A 16,549-nucleotide genomic window follows, 5' to 3' on the forward strand; every position below is an offset into this window, starting at 1 on the left:
GGACAGGTCCTCAGAAAGACGAACTTTCTGTTCATCTTCCTCATCACTCCATCAATAATTCTTGAAGAATTTCCAGAGATAACAAATGTAACACTTGCACTGCGCTTTCTGGAAATCTCATTCAATGTATAAATTCCCAGGGGTAGGGGGAATAGCGCACAACTGGAAACACGCTGGACGCTTGGAGGCGCTGTGGACACTCCCAAGCGGGAGGTGCACAGGGAGGGTTCTTTGGGTTTTCGTTTTCTGCGACTGTTGTGAGTTCTAACTTCCTTTCCTTTCACTGCATTGTTCAAGGCTGCTGTTTCCTTCCAGGGCTGCAGATGCTTCAGTAACAAATAGGAAGTTCAAAAAATCTTAATCATTTTATATTTGAGCACACCCAGGAAACAGTAACTATCCAGGGTCTTTAAAACAACAACAACAACAACAAAGAAACAACAGAAGACAACCGAATATTCACTGAGCATTTGGCACGTTCACCCTGACCTGACCTGCTGACAGTTTTAGCTGGACGCTCGCAACATCCCTGTGAATGAGCTCCTTCAGGAAAGGAAGCTGAAACCCAGAGACAGTAGGAAATCTGCCCAAGGTTGCAGTGCCTGAAGGGAGCAGCCAGAGCCAGAGCCGAGTCCACCCTGCTGCCATGTCTGCGCTGTCCTAGACACCCACGCAGTGCCACACCTGAGCCCCAAATGTGCTTCTAAAGAGGCAACCAACACCTGTTCACTGACGAGGCTCTAAGTGGAAATGCTCGGTTAAGCTGAAGTTAAATATTTAAGTTAGAAAGACAATGGCATTTATCTTCATGCTACTAAAACAATACTTTTTCCATTTATGGGTTTCGAAAATGTGTGAATTTCTGTTTTCAAAAGAAATTATGAAATTTTTTGTAAAACATTAATACAAATCTTTGTATTAATTTTTTGTAAAACATTAATATAAATCTTTTTAGAAGCAGAAAGTAAGCCTCTGAGCTCTCTCAGCCCCGGTGTGGTCTCCTCCAAGCCAATCCTCCAATCCTCAAACAAATCAATTCTTAACACTCACTAATGACCGAGATCTTCCTCAATAACTGGAACAGCTGAGAAACATCTCCCTCCAATTCGCAGGAAGCAGACACTGTCTTGCCTCATAAAATAAGCAAAACATCTGTGCATTGTCTGTTGCACTTGTTTTTAGTTTCAGGTTGAAAAGCTAATGGTCTCCAATGTAATGTTTTGTGTATAAAACCTAATATTAATCTGAAATGAGATACTTTATTTTACAGCTGATGTAACTCAGGCTCATGTACTTCCAGTTTTAAGAACTGAAATATGATTCCAGGACCCCTAAGCTTGTGGCTACACCCCAGAACACTTACTAACCCCTTCAACCTATTAGCCAAAGGGCTTCAGGCTGTAAAGAAGACATCAAAAAGATTTGTCTTTTTACAAAAATACCATCATTTTAAAGACTTCTTACCAGTACTTCTCAAGCACTAATTTTGAGGGGTAATTAAAATTCATACCCTTTAATAACCAAGGGACTATTAGCATCATACTATTTCATGCACTATTTGAAGGACACAGAGTCATCCACCCTCCCCATTGCCCAGACGCCTAGCGAGTGCACCTGTGTTCCGTGAGGACATTCACTGCAGAAGGGTGATTGGCACAATATGTGAGGTACAGGGTTTTCATCTGGGGCATCAGGTTTAAAAAGCAGCCTCCGACTCTCTGCTGAGCTTCGGGCAACCTGGAGAAACGCGACACAAAGGGAAATAGTCATCAGTTTTACAGACAGGACAACTGCTAACTGACAGACATATAATACTCTGAGTAAGGAAAACCTCCCTCTGCACCTATCTGTGAAAACAAGAAGCCCCGATCCCAGCACACACGTGTTGCTGCCTTGAGTCTAGCAGGGAGAAGGGGCGCCCAGAAAGCAGCTCTGCTGCCAGGTCCTCTCCAGCAGCATTCGCACTGCACAGCATCCCGACCAAGCCTCAGGCCCAAGCTCTTTGTGCAGTGAGAAAAACAGATGTCACAGGGCCTTCAGCTTTGCATAAAATAAGGAGAATTATTGAATGTGGTTATTCAGTCTGTGGGTTTTCTACCAAAGCAGCAGCATCAAGACTAACAAAAAATACAAAAACCATCTTTCCCTTCAGGTTAGAGACTAGAGAGCGAGCCCACCTATCAGTTGCCTCTCCTCCCCAGATCCACAGCATCCTGACAGTTAACAGGCCTTTCCAAGAAGCATAAACTCACGAGAACAAAAAGAATGAGGAAGAGATGACCAGAACCAGCACTGGAAGCTGCATGAGGGGTGACCAGTCAGCACAAGCTGCAGGCATCAGGGCCCCTGGTGGTGCCACCTCAGTGGCGGGTGTGCCTAATGGGGTACACGCTCACCTCTCCAGACCTCAGAGTTTCTGGAGGACGCCAGCAACAACCCGGAGCAGGGGCACGTGTGCTGAAAACAAGAGACCCACGTGAACTCTTATCACCTTCCCTGCACCCCAGGGTGTCTTTGCTCCCCGGATACCCACAATATTACCAGAAGGATTACATCCTCCTACCTAGGGAATGGGAGCCAGAGAAAAAGTGACCAAAAACATGAACACCAGGGATTCCTACAGAAAACAAGAGTCAACCAGTCCCAACTCTCGGACAGCACTTCCAAAGTGTTTTTAGTGTGCCAACCTTAATTATAAGAAGGCACGAAAGGACGACAAATACATTTGCCTAAAAAAAGGGGGGGGAATGAAGGAGCAAAGGGGAAAAAGGAAATACGATAGTCATTCCACATCAGAATGAAAGTTCCTGATACAGAAAACCAAAAATATAAGCAGAAGTCAATCAAAGAAATCATCACACGACTAAACAGAAAGAGTGCAAGGCACAAGACCGAAGGTGTCCACGAGCGTCGGCACGGGCCGAAAGAAGACCAAGGCCCCAGACAACAGCAGTCATTCGGAAGCCCAGAAACAAGGATGCAAAGAGCCATGAGTGAGAAACACCTGTTCACACCAAGAATGAGGAACAGCATGGGGCTCCTCAGCACCAGAGCCCAGAAACACTGAAGCACCCCTTGAAACGGGGGTGGAAATCGCTTCCTCTAACTGTCTCCATCTGAGTCAACCGTGAGCACTCACATGGATTAACTGCCTGGCATGCACTCGCTCCTCGGGAAGTTCCCAGAGCAGGTACTTGACCAAAATGACAGAGGAATGCAAAAAAAGGGAAAGACGTCAGCATCCAACACAAAGGTGGATGGAACCTGGGAATAGGGTCCAGGCCTACAACTCATGGGGACACTGCTTCTGCTCTGCCATCCCCTCCGATAAGCACACGGCCTCACTCCACCCCTGCTGGGAACAGAACACCGTGGACTGGGTAATTTACCAACAACAGAAATCCACCGCCCACAGCTCTGGAGGTTGGAAGCCTAAGATCAAGGCACCTGCAGATGGTCCCCTATTGCATCCTCACGGGGGGAAAGGGCAAAACAGCTCCCTCACAGCTGTTACAAGGCTGCTGCTCCCATTCATGAGGGCTCCATCCTCATGACCTAACCACCTCCAAGGCCCATCTTTTAATACCATCCAATTGGTGATCATCTGTAATAACAGATAATCTGGGGAAACACATTCAGACCACAGCACACTGACTCCCAAATGTATCAGCTGGCAGGCATGCCTTTCAACCCCGCACGCAGGACCTCAGGCCCAGGACTTCCTGGTTCCACCTATCATCCAGTCTCTGGGTGTGTCTCCACCTTCAGGAGCACTACTTTCCACTCTGTGGCTAGGTACTGGTTGGAGAAAGCCACGGTCAGGAGAATCAGCGAGTCACAAGTATTAGGAAAAATCTTCATTTTCAAAACACAGAGCACTCAAAATTTATGCTAACTTGGTCTTCTCCCTGTTTTTCAACAGTTTTTTTTATTCATTTCTTAATAACTGTTAACCGAGGCTCAAAAAGACTGTTTCTGTTTCCACCAATTTAAGAAAATTTACTGAGCTGTTATCAGCACGTCCTACAATAGCTGTGGAGACAGAAAAGCACAGGAAGTAACGCTGTGACAGAGGTTCCAAATCCCACCACCCACCGTTTTCTCTCCTCAGACTCTCAAGCATTCCCAGCACAATGGGTCGTCTTCTTTTTTTTTTTTTGAGGTGGAGTTTCTCTCTTGTTGCCCAGGCTGGAGTGCAACGGCGCCATCTCAGCTCACTGCAACCTCCGCCTTCCAGATTTAAGCGATTCTCCTGTCTCAGCCTCCCAAGTAGCTGGGATTACAGGCACGTGCCACCACGCCTGGCCAGGCCTTCCCTTCTAGACTAGATAACTGTCAGTTTTATAAAACATGGCCTTCAGGAAAGAGGTGAGAATAACCCTCTGCTTCTAAAACATAGCAATATGTAGATGTCAAATGTAGTTACTGTAAATAATACAGACAATAGAAATGTAAAATGTGGGTAATAAAAATATCCCACACAGGTTCAGGTGGCTGATCTGTGTAAGCACATCTACCAAATGTAAGTGCTGCCTCCACATACTAGTCTCTTCCCTGTGCTGTGTAAAAAAAGGCCAATGCCCTTCTTCAATATTTAACTGTCCATCTCTTTCCCTCTCTTAGCTCTCCTTTGATCTCTCTCTGAGCAAGACATGTCCCCACCCAGAGTACTGGAGGGGGCTTACAGAAGCACAACAGGTACCTACAGGGACTGGGAATTTAGTGGGGTCTGCAATAGCAGGGACCTTACCCACAGCACAACGAGGCTAAGGGTTAGGATGCAGAAGTCTTCCTGCCAGTGGCGGTGACAGACAGACCTCTGCACAGATGGGAGGCTGTCCCACCCGCCTTCTCTGCCATGCTTCTTTACCCTCAAATCCAACAGCCACTAGCCACCTGCAGCTATTTCAAGTAAGGTTAAAATTTTTTAAAAAATTAAAAATTCAGTTCTTCAGTTACGTTAATCTCATTTCCAGAGCTTCACAGCCCCACGTGGCTAGAGGCTACTGAAATCTGTCTAGCAGATATAGCATGTTTCCATCAATGCAAGCTCTCAACAACACTGGTCTAATTCATCCAAGCCATGTTTCCAAATCCTGAATGTGTCATGCAATTATTATGGTGCTTTACTGTTTAGTTTACTAAAACACAACAGAAGGCAAAGTAAGCTAGCATCTGCACTGCTGCAGACCCATTTCCAACTAACAGCTAAGCGGGGTTTCCACAGCCTACAGGGATTAACCACAGTTCTGTCCATCTGCAGGGTAGTCACTGACTCAAATTAATTTCAACTACTATATGTACGCAGCACCATTACAAGGCACTGGGAACAAACTAAAAACAGGGTAAGAAACAGTCTCTACCTTAAAGTGAGTGCTATCATTTTGTACAAAAGTAAACTGAAGACAATTATGTAGTCTCAGTGACGGGAGCTACAAACTGCTGCCAGCCTACAGAGAGGAAGGACATGCCCCTTAACCCAGGTACTTAAGACACACAGGTTTTGAGAATATTCTGACACCTAAGCAGGTGATGTTCATACTCAGAGACACAGTGAACATCAGGAAGAGGCTGGCTTCTAGAATGATAGGACCCTGCATGCCTCACTGGGAGGACTGCAGAGAACTGGGTAATGATGGAATGCCAAAGTTATACACACAAAAAAACACTGCCAGAGATGTGGCACAGGAAAATTATTGGTGCTACCCACAATGGGTTAAATTCTTATGATTGCAGAAATACTGCTCAGTGCTGGGCCATGGGCTATGCTAAGATTTCATCTCCTACCTGGTCCAGTGACACAGCCCCTGATCCATTCAGAAATGGAAATCTAGATAAACTGATTTTCATTTCTGATATTTCATCAATTAACGAAAATTAAGTCATATTTCAGCATAGCTTATAAATGAACAATTCATGGTACGAGTGGTTTTTCCTATTTCATTCACCGCACTGAGCCTAGGCTCTAGATTTTTATTACCTCTTTCAGTCCCAGACTAATTCTCCAAGAATTTTCTGTCACTGCCATCACCAAAGTTTCATGGTTGATAAAGCCCTTGTTCATTAATTCAGTAGCAGATAAAGCTCATAAAGGTCAGCTGAGCCCTAGGACTTGAGCATAACGTGCCAACATATTCCACACATAACGCTGCCTAGACACCTGAATTCACACGACAACCAACCAGACTCACAGAAATCACCATTACAGAATATGAGTTCAGAATTAAAGGAGAGGTTGTTCCCCTCGGTTCTCTCTTGTGCTCCATAGGCTGCTCTTCAGAGTGTGATAACGTGCAGACAGGGCACCCCACGGGGGCTACATCAAGGCCTTGGGCAGCAGGATGGCACACATGGGTCACTAGGGGCAGCACGCATCATGCCAGCTGCTCCCACCAGGCCTCCTGGCAGAAACAAAGCCATGATCTAACAGGTGTGATGTTGCATTGTGTCCACGAATGATCTGATGACAGCTAGAGTCACACATACTGTCTACATCTTCACAGTAACAGCAACAGCACAAGGTGAAAGGGGATACCCAAGGGTTTTTTTTTTTTTCCTTACCCAGAAGATGACTGGGTCTCAGGAAAAACACTTGAGAAATCAAATGCTAAGCAGTTTCCCCCATAACACATTTACTCCTAGTGATATTGCTAACTAGACAGAGGAATGTTTCTCAGTTCAATAACACGTGACTTCAGATGGAAACTGAGATGCACATGAAGACAGAGCAATGTGCTGGGGGAACCTCCGTACACATCTCCAGCCGCAATGAACCCAGCAGCCTGTCTGTGATCAACAGATGGCCTTCAGAGATGAGACTTCACAAGTAGCCTTCTGCTCCCACTCAGGGTGGAGATAGACACAGGCAGAGAGACAGACAGACAGACACACACACACACAGGGACACGGGGCCCCTGTAACCACATGACCTCTGGCAGGTCCCTCTCTTGTTGACTACCAAAGCTTCTAAGTTTTCCAGTTTATCAGCATACAGTTGTTCACAGTAGCCTCTAGTGAGCCTATGAATTTCTGCAGTATCAGTTTTAAAATCAGAAACGAAAAAGAAAAATTATTTATTTAGGTCTTCTCTTTTTTCTTAGTCTGACTAAAGGTTTGTCAATTTTATTTTTTCAAAAAAGCCACTTTTGGTTTCATCGATCTTTTGTAATATTTCAATTTCACTTACTTCCACTCTAATCTTTATTATTTTTCTTCTATAATTTTGGGTTTGGTTTGCTCTTGCTTTTCTTGTTCTTTAAGATGCATCATTAAGGTTGTTTATTTGAAATTTTTCTACTTTTTGATGTAGGTGCTTACAGCTATAAACTTCCTCTTGGTACAGCTTTTGCTGTATCCCATAGGTTTGGGTATGTTGTGTTTCCATGATCATTTGTTTCAAGAAATTTTTAAATTTTCTTAATTTCTTCATTGACCCACTGGTCATTCAGGAGCACACTGTTTAATTTCCATGTGTCTGTACAGTTTCCAAAATTCCTCATTATTGATTTCTAGTTTTATTACATTGTGGTTAGAAGAATCTTGATGAAGTTATATTTGATTTTTAAGAGATGAATTTCATTTTTAAAAAATTTTTAAGACTTATTTTGTGCTTAATATAGATGATCCTTAAGAATGATCCAAGTGCTAAGAAAAGAATGCGTATTCTGAAGCCACTAGAGGAAATGTTCTGTAAGTATCTTTAGACTGATTTGTTCTAAAGTACAGATAAAGACAAGTGTCTTTGTTGCTTTTCTGTATCAAAGATCTGTCCAGTGCTGAAAGTGGCGTGTTGACATCTCTAGCTATTATTGTACTGGGGTTTATCTTTAGTTCTAATAATACTTGCTTTATATTATCTGGGTGCTCCAATGTTGGATGCATATATACAACTGCTATATCCTCTTGCTGAATTGACCCCTTTATCATTATATAATGACCTTGTCTCTAGCTTTTGTCTTGAAATTTATTTTGTTTGATATAAGTATAGCTACTCCTGCTCTTTTTGGTTCCCATTTGCATGGAATATCTTTTTCCATTCCTTTATTTCCAGACTATAGGTGTCTTCATAGAGGTGAAGTGTGTTTCTTGTCAGCAACAGATCATTGGGTTTTTTGTTTTTTTAAATCCATTCAGCCACTCTACAGCTCTTGATTGCGGAGTTTAGTTCATTTAAGTTCAATGTTATTATTCATAACCATGGACTTACTCTTGCATTTTGTCATTTGTTTTCTTGTTTTGTAATCTTCTCTTCCTTTTTTCCTTCCTGCCTTCCTTTTAGTAAAGGTGATTCTCTGGTTTTATGTTTTAATTTCTTGCTTTTTATTTTTTATGGATCTATTGTATGTTTCTTAATTTGAGGTTATCATGGACTTTATAATAATAAAACCTATTATTTTTAAATGACAACACTGATTGTGTAAACAATGTAACAAACAAGGAGAGAACATTAATTAAAAACTCTACACTTTTTGTCCTTGTGCTTTTTAACTTTTTGTTGTTTCTACTTATATCTTACTGTACTATGTCTTGAAAAGTTGTAGTTTTTGATCAGTTCATCTTTTAACCTTTCTACTCAAGATATGAGTAGTTTACACACAGTGTTATACTACTCTGTATTCTTCTGAGTACTATTACCAGTGACTTTTGTACTACCTTCAGGTGATTTCTTATTGCTCACTGACATCCTTTTCTTTCATATGGAAGAACTCCCTTTAGCATTTCTTGTAGAACAGGGCTGGTGTTAATAAAATCCCTCAACTTTTGTTTGGGAAAGTTTTTATTTCTCCTTCATGTTTGAAGAATATTTTTGCTGGATATACTATCCTAGGATAAAAGGTTTTTGCTTTCAGCAATTTAAATGTCAGGCCCACTGTCTCCTGGCCCGGAAGCTTTCCACTGAGAAGTCTACTGCCAGATGTATTGGAGCATCTTTGTATGGTATTTGTTTCTCTCTCTGCTTTTAGGATCCTTTCTTCATCATTGACCTATGGGAGTTTGCTTATTAAATCCCATAAGGTAGTCTTCTATGGGTTCAATCTACTCCGTGTTTTATTAATATAACCTTCTTGTACTTGAATACTGATACCTTTCTCTCTGGGAAGTTATCTGTTATCTCTTTGAATAAACTTTCTACCCCTATGTCTCTCTTTACTTCCTCCTTAAGGCCCGTAACTCCTGGATTTGCCCTTTTGGGGCTATTTTCTATATCTTGTAGGCATGCTTCATTGTTTTTGATTCTTTCTTTAGTCTCTTCTGTGTATTTTTAGATGGCCTGTCTTCAAGCTCACTAATTCTTTCCTCTGCTTGATCAATTCTGCTAAGAGACTTTGATGCATTTTTCAGTATGTCAACTACACTTTTCAACTCCAGAATTTCTGCTTGATTCTTTCATATTTCAATCTGTTTAAATTTATCTGATAGGATTCTGATTTCCTTCTCTGTGTCATCTTGAATTTCATTGTTTCCTCAAAAGAGCTATTTTTTAATTCTCTGTCTGAAAGGTCACATATCTGTCTCTCCAGAATTGTTTACTGGTAGCTTTATTTGGCGAGTTCCTGTTTTCCTGGATGGACTTCATGCTTGTGGATGTTTGTCAGTGTCTGGGCATTGGGCATTGAAGAGTGAGGTGTTTATTGTAATCTTCACAGCCTAGGCTTGTTTGTACCCATCCTTCTTGGGAAGGCTTTCCAGGTATTCAAAGGGACTTGGGCATTGCGATTTAAGTTTCTGGTCTCACTGCAGCTATATCTGCATTAAATTGGGGCACCCCATGCCCAGTAATGCTGTGACTCTTGCTGATTCACACAGGAACCACTGTGGTGTTCTTAAACAAAATCCAGAAGAATTTTCAATTACTAGGCAGAGACTCTCTGTTCTCTTCCCTTACTTTCTCCCAAACAGAGAGAGAGAGAGAGAGAGAGACAGAGGGGTGTGTGTGTGTGTGTGTGTGTGTGTGATGACTAGCTGGAGCTAGAGGAGGGTGACACAAATACCCCTGTAGCCACCACCATTGGGATTGCACTGGTTCACACCTGAAGCCAGTGAAGCACTGGACTGCACCCAAAGCCCATGGTAACCACTTGCTAACTACTGCTTATGTTTGCTCAAGACCCTGGGGCACTACAATCGGCAGGTGGCAAAGCCAGATGGGCATGTGTCCTTTCCTTCAGGGCAGTGAGTTCTCCTTGGTTCTCGGCAGCTCTAGAGATGCCATCTGGGAGCCAGAGCCTGGAAGCTGAAACCTTAGGAATCTAGCTGGTGCACTATTCTACCACAGTTGAATATTTCTTGTGGCACCCAAGCCACAAGAAAAAGTCCTTCCCACTCTTCACTCCCCTTTTCCATAAGCAGGAACCTCTCCCTGTGGCCACCGCCACCCCAGGCCTGCAGCAAGTACTGCCTGTTTATCGCTAATGTTCATTCAAGGCCCAAGGACTCTTCAGTCAGTTGGTGGTGAATGCTGCCAGGCCTGAGACTCTCCTTTCAGAGCAGTGGGCTGCCCTCTAGCCCAGAGCAGGTCCTGAAATCATGTCTAACAGCCAAGGCCTGAAACTGGGGACTCCCAAGAGCCCACTTGATGTTCTGCCTCACTGTGGCTGGGCAGATACCTACGCTGCAAGACAAAGTCTCCTCTCTTTTTCTCAAGCAGGAGTCCCTCCCTGTAGACACCACAGCTGGGAATGTGCTAGGTCACATTTGAAGCCAGCTCGTCTTTGAGTCTCATGCAAGACCCATGGTGAGTTCTGCCTGAGTACCACTGCTGATTACTCAGGGCCCAGGGACTCTTTAGTCAGCAGATGATGGATCCTGACAGGAACTGGGTGCTTCCCTTCAAAGCAGTGGGTTCCCTTTTGGTCCAAGGTATGTCTATAAACATCATCCGGGAGCCTCAGGGCTCTGCCTGATGCCCTATCCTACTGTGGCTGAGCTGGTATCCAAGCTGCAAGACAAAGCCATCTTTACTCTTATTCTCAAGCAGAAGGAAGGAGTCTCTCCTGGGGCTGCAGGCTGCACTGCTTGTGGTTGTGGGAGGGTGATGCAAGGCCTCCCTTGGCTGCCCCGGCTGAGGTCTCACTAGGTTGCATGCCCCCCAAGGCCACTGGCTCAGAGCCCCAGCACAACACCAGGTCTTAGCCAGGAAGTGCAGTCCTTGTGGCCTAGACTGTCTTTCAAGTTTATTTAGAACCCCAGGGCATTTTAGCCCACAGTGGCGGGGCTTGCCAGAACTCAGGTTCCAACTGCTGGGACCGGTGAGTAGCCTTCTGGCTAGGACTGGTCTAAATGCTACCTCTGTGCCCAATGTTGCTTTCCATTGTGACAGGGCAGCACTGAGTTCAAATACAAAGTCCCACAACCACTGAGCTCTCCCTCTCCGAAGTGCACAGGTTTTCTCTGTGCTACGCAGCTGCTGCCGAAGTTGAGGGAGCAGTAGCATCAGCAATTTAAGACTGTCTTTCCTACCCTCTTCCGTGTCTCCTTCAGTGATATGAAGTTAGAACCAGGCACTGTGATCACTCACCTGATTCTGGTTCTTAAGAAGGTATTTCTTCGTGTGGAGAGTTGTTCAATGTGGTGTTCCTGTGGGGAGGACAATCAGTGGAGGTTTCTATTTGGCTGTCTTGCTCCACTTCCTCCCTATTATCTTAGGCTTTATAATTAACTTTTGAGCAAAATCATTACATAATATTTAACTATTATAACAATTACATTAAATATTTATAAACACATTGGATATTTTCTTTGATACACTGTAGTCCTATCATATACAAGTCAACAAACGGGAACTCAGTCTACTGATGTCTATAATACATTGAAAGGCATTTGCCACTAAATAAAATCAAGACATACATTCAAACAAAAGGCAAGAAACAAAGGGAAGGCTGTACTAAGAACTGGTATGCTCACTAGGACTGAAGGATTAAATAGGATTTTAGTAAGAAGATAAGCAGAAGTGAATCCAAACAAAGGGAACAGTAAGGAGAGCTGGGTGGGGGAAAAATCCCACTTTTCAGCCCTACCAGGAAGCAACAAGAAAGGCTCATAAGCCAAGGCCTAAGGACAGAGGCCAAAAGGGGAGGTCCAATCTGTAGAGGGACATCTGTAGATTATTACAACTTTGGAACCAATCTAAATTAGCTGTTTTCAAGAAGTAAAAATTGCCACAATTTTAACAGGTCCTGTCCAAACGTCTTGAAGACCAGCTGGTGAAGCAGTGCTGTGTACAAATAAATGAATAAAGCGGTGTCACCCCCAGTTTCTGGGATGAACCATTTCAGGAGGACTAGTGCTGGTGGAGAAGCTGGACAGAACAGGAACCAACTAGAAGTCAGGGCCCAGTTAGGTTAGTGCACAGACAACATGAAAACCCACAAGACCTGAACTACGCGTTCAGGACGGGTCAGGCACAGAAGGCACAGAACAGGTAGCTCGGCAAGTGATCCAAGGTGGAGGAAAAGGGAGAGTAAAAGACATACTAAATGTTTCTAAAAAGAAATCAACAGGTGGGTGATACGAAGAGAGCGAGTGAGCAGGGAAGAGGAGGAAGGAGGAGACGCCAGTGAATTCCTGAAGCACACTGACTAAAGGTCTCCACAGAGATCGGCACAAACACGAAAAGACAAGCTGAACAATCAAGAAAGATCTGACCCAGAAAGGCTGACTTCAGAGGCAGGAGCTAACAACTGGCCGTGACACTGAAAGACCAAGGATGGTGGAGACCATACCGCATCAACAGAGAAGCGGAGCAGGCTCAGGACGGAACCTGAGTGTGGGCAGGGAGAACATGCCACAGGTAACCCTCTAAGAAAGGAGGCATGGTGGCTAAAAACATCAAAGCGCCACAGTTCCAATCACCACTGTGCCTCCGTGCGTGCCATTTATAAAGCTTCCTTAATCATCCAAAATGTTTCTTTCCTGAACGTTTGGTGTATTTCTCCATCACCTTCCAAGTGAAACCTTCCTGCCTCCTTTGGTTTATGCCGTAGCTACAGCCTCCTCCGTAGCTACAGCCTACTAATCAAGTGACTGATCAGTGTAGGATAAGAATAAGATTAAAGACACATTTGGTTGTTTTCTACCATTCCAAATATAGACAATGATGGCTTAACTAGCTGGCAGTTAAAAATAAGTTGCCTCCAGCTATTTTAGGAAAAAAATAATTAAAATATCGACATTAAAAAGATCCAGACAATGAATGAAATATCATACCAATTCATTACACCATTCATGAAGTTCATTAAATCATTCTCTACTTCCAACCTGATTCCATGGCTAGTCAACTGCCTGTCAGACATCCCCAAACAACAGAGCCAAGAGAAAAGCAGCACTGAAAAAGCACCATGACCCTATCTTCCGCAGAAGAAATACCCCCAGTTAAAGACAGTCATAGAATGTTCCCGAGTTTAAGGGCAGAAAGTGAAATCAAGTAAAGACAAAGCTGCAGAAATGGGAAGGGTAAGGAAAAAAGTCCCTCACCAATGTAACTGAGTAACTGAAAACAGATCTTCTCTCACGAACGCCAGCCAACTCACTCAGGGCCCTCCAAAGCCAGTGTGAAGTTACATTTTCACAACTGAAGTTACAAATGGTGCACAGGGAGGGCCCTGGCGGAACAGAGGCTGCAGGAGAACTCAGCTCCAGACGCCAATTAGGGCCCCGAGCATTTGCAGATGGTTCTGTAAGTACCAGGCCACTCTACCTCCGTGAGACTCTGGGTGGGTGACACCAGCACCCCTGCTTTATAGATGAGGGCACTGGGACAGACATGGGCAAGCAACACGAGGCAGGTGACCAGGAGGGCTGTCAATCCAAACCTAACCCTTACCTGGGCCACACGTGTTCCTACACATGCAGTAGGCCGGGTGGGAAGTCTGCGGCTCCCAGTCTCCGCTTCCACCCTCCCCCGTGACATCTCCAACTGAAATGCACAGCAACCCCAAACGGAACTCATCGCCTTAGCCCGAATCCTCTTCTGAGCCTGGCCTTCATGTTAGTGACTCAGCACCTTAGCCCAAATCCTCTTCTGAGCCCGGCCTTCATGTTAGTGGCACCCATATCCTCTCAAACAAACTTGACTCAAAATCACATTTTTAAAAAAACTGTCACAGAACAGAAACTGAAAATTACAAACATTGCAGTTAACCGATTAAAAACAGTTCAAACAACAAATATGCTGAGAATCTGAGTCTCTAGAGAAGAAAATCTTTCTCTTGATGTACTGTTTTCACTATCACCTTACAGAAAATGTACAACATATTAGAACAATCTGAGTAAAGGATTGGAGATGGAATTCACCACCACCTTGCCCTCTAAACTAATAGCACCCATGAACCAGCACCACAATGGTTCAACTTTAGCTACAAAAAGGGTAGGCTTCCCTCCCAGTCCTCCACAGGCGTGGCATTCTGTGATCTCCCAGATAGCCAGAGAACACGGCAGAATCATCAAAAACCTATGTGAAACTCCACGAGGAAAAGGCGTCCCATGTATCACATGGTGGCATGGAGCAGAGCCAAGATGCTCTGAGACATTTTAACTGTGATAACTGGGTTGTGAGAGGTCATCAGGTGGCCCTGAACATCACCAGAGGGGCCAAAGCAGCATGAAGTATATGGATTGGGGGAGGCTGGGGACCCGAGGTGGGGAAAGCGCCCAGAACACTCAAGCAGGAATGGTGAAACGGTCGCGGCTGCCCCAAGCAACAGTTACACACGACAAGCTTAGTGTGGTAGTCCCAGGCTTGGTGGAGACTCTGGGGTACAATGATCCAGGCAACCTCACTATTTCAAGAGCTGTACACCTGAGACGGGAACAGGGCAAGTCCTGCTATCTCCACTGTTCGCCAGCCCATGCGCTGGCACCTAAACAAAGAGATGGAGAGTTACTGGGTATTTTAGAATTTCTTTAGGGGAAGTATTAGAAGACCACTGAGTCACCATCAAAATAAATAAGAATAAAATTTGGTACAACAAGGAGGTTCCATAAGAGAGCTTCTGAGGTTCTATTTTCAACAGAATTTAACCTCCTTTCTATCATAAACCAGAAGCAAATTCCCAACTTATGAGTTTTATTTTAAAAACTTGTTTAAAAGATACTATTAGATTCCAAGAATTCATTTGCCCATAGAAGCAATTTTTTACAAGCCACTGTTCCACATTCCCAGACTAGTCCAAAGGCTCTTTAAATCATACTGTAACAGGGTCTACGGTAAATCATGTAGTACAGGGAATTCTCCAACACTTAGAACAATAGTTTGAAGGAAACTGCATTTCAAATGCTATCCTGAGAGCGCTCACTATCTTATCTCTCCCCACTAAGGCTTTCTTCTCCCAAAGTGAGGCAGGGGCCCTGCCCCCAACAGGAGAAGGGGCCTGGCCTCCAGCTGCTGCTGGGCCTGGCCCTGGGAGAGGAACCTAACTGGCTGGGGGCTCTCATCGGGGCTGCCTTAGGGCAGCAGAGGGTGGGGTGAGAAGCTGCCAGGCTTGCGAAAAGCACTGCCAACTGAAAGAGGTGGAACTATGAATCAGACACTCTCAGAATCAACCTTTCACATACATACCTCGAATGAAGACAACCTGTCTCCAAATCTGAATCCCCAGTTACCAGTTGTGTAACCTTGGGCACGTCCCTCACCCTCTTGGTATCCTAGCTTTCTTATCTTTAAACACCTGCCTCATGGGGTCCTTTAAAGGATAAAATGAGTTAATAACTGAAAAATACCAGGAACACACTAAGAATTCAATATAAATAGTAGATCTGTACATGGAAGTTCACTGTATCCCCTTATAGTAAGGCAGCCATCAGACAGACATGAGCTGCCATTAAAGTATTTGAAAAACTCTCCTAATGACATTAAAGTGATTAGAATTCTTCAAGAGATCTCTTCTGGGATAACTTCTTTTCACATCTGCAATCATTTAATTTGCAGCGAAACATGTAATGTCTTCTGTACTGGACATGCAGGAAGGAGAAGCCTCTGCCTGTGCTATTCACACCTGCCCCATACTGAGGTCAAATCAGGTTACCTCACCGCCCAAATGCAACAGGCAGGCTCTCCTGAGAGAGCACTCACTATCTTATCTTACTTGAGGCAGGCCCTCAATCCTGGCCCAAATTATGCCTGTGTTCTACCATACACCAAAGCTTAGAGAAGTGGAAAGCAGTATCAACAATAATTACATCTGGGTGAAAAGTTTATTGGTGGTTTTTCACTCTGTCCTATTCTACAGCTTCTGGATATTTTATAATGAGACTAACTCTTTTATGCCATCTTAACTAGTGCTTCCTATGGAATGCCATCTAGGCTTCTGCCCCAGTGCTGAGCAAATCACCCGCTGCACCTTCCAGGACCACACAAGGACCTCAGGAGGACAAGGCCCCAGGGTACTCCTCCCACTTTGGAAGTATCAACTACAGTGGCCACCACAGACAGAGAGATCCCTTTTGGGGATAAAAGAATGCTTGGAAAAAGTCATCTAAGCTACAAAAGAATTCTAGGCATAGGGTCATTCTGGGGGAAAAACAAAAAAATAGGAGAATACATGCATGCAGG

General features: G+C 44.2%; 1 protein-coding gene across 40 annotated transcripts in view; it reads right to left on the reverse strand.

The window, feature by feature from the left end:
- The window catches only part of ARHGEF7 (Rho guanine nucleotide exchange factor 7), a 191,196-nt gene that overhangs the window by 36,272 nt on the left and 138,375 nt on the right, over nucleotides 1-16,549 (reverse strand). For 39 of the 40 annotated variants that reach the window (XM_055244952.2, XM_063618598.1, XM_055244948.2 and 36 more), the window contains one exon: nucleotides 1,615-1,737. In XM_055244952.2, coding sequence (XP_055100927.1) covers nucleotides 1,615-1,737 — 123 coding nt within the window. Of the gene's footprint in view, nucleotides 1-1,614; nucleotides 1,738-11,518; nucleotides 11,578-16,549 lie in introns of all 40 variants that reach the window. The other variant, XM_063618622.1, reaches the window with a different exon arrangement.

Source organism: Symphalangus syndactylus, chromosome 15, assembly GCF_028878055.3.
Source record: "Symphalangus syndactylus isolate Jambi chromosome 15, NHGRI_mSymSyn1-v2.1_pri, whole genome shotgun sequence".
Classification (NCBI taxonomy): Eukaryota; Metazoa; Chordata; class Mammalia; order Primates; family Hylobatidae; genus Symphalangus; species Symphalangus syndactylus.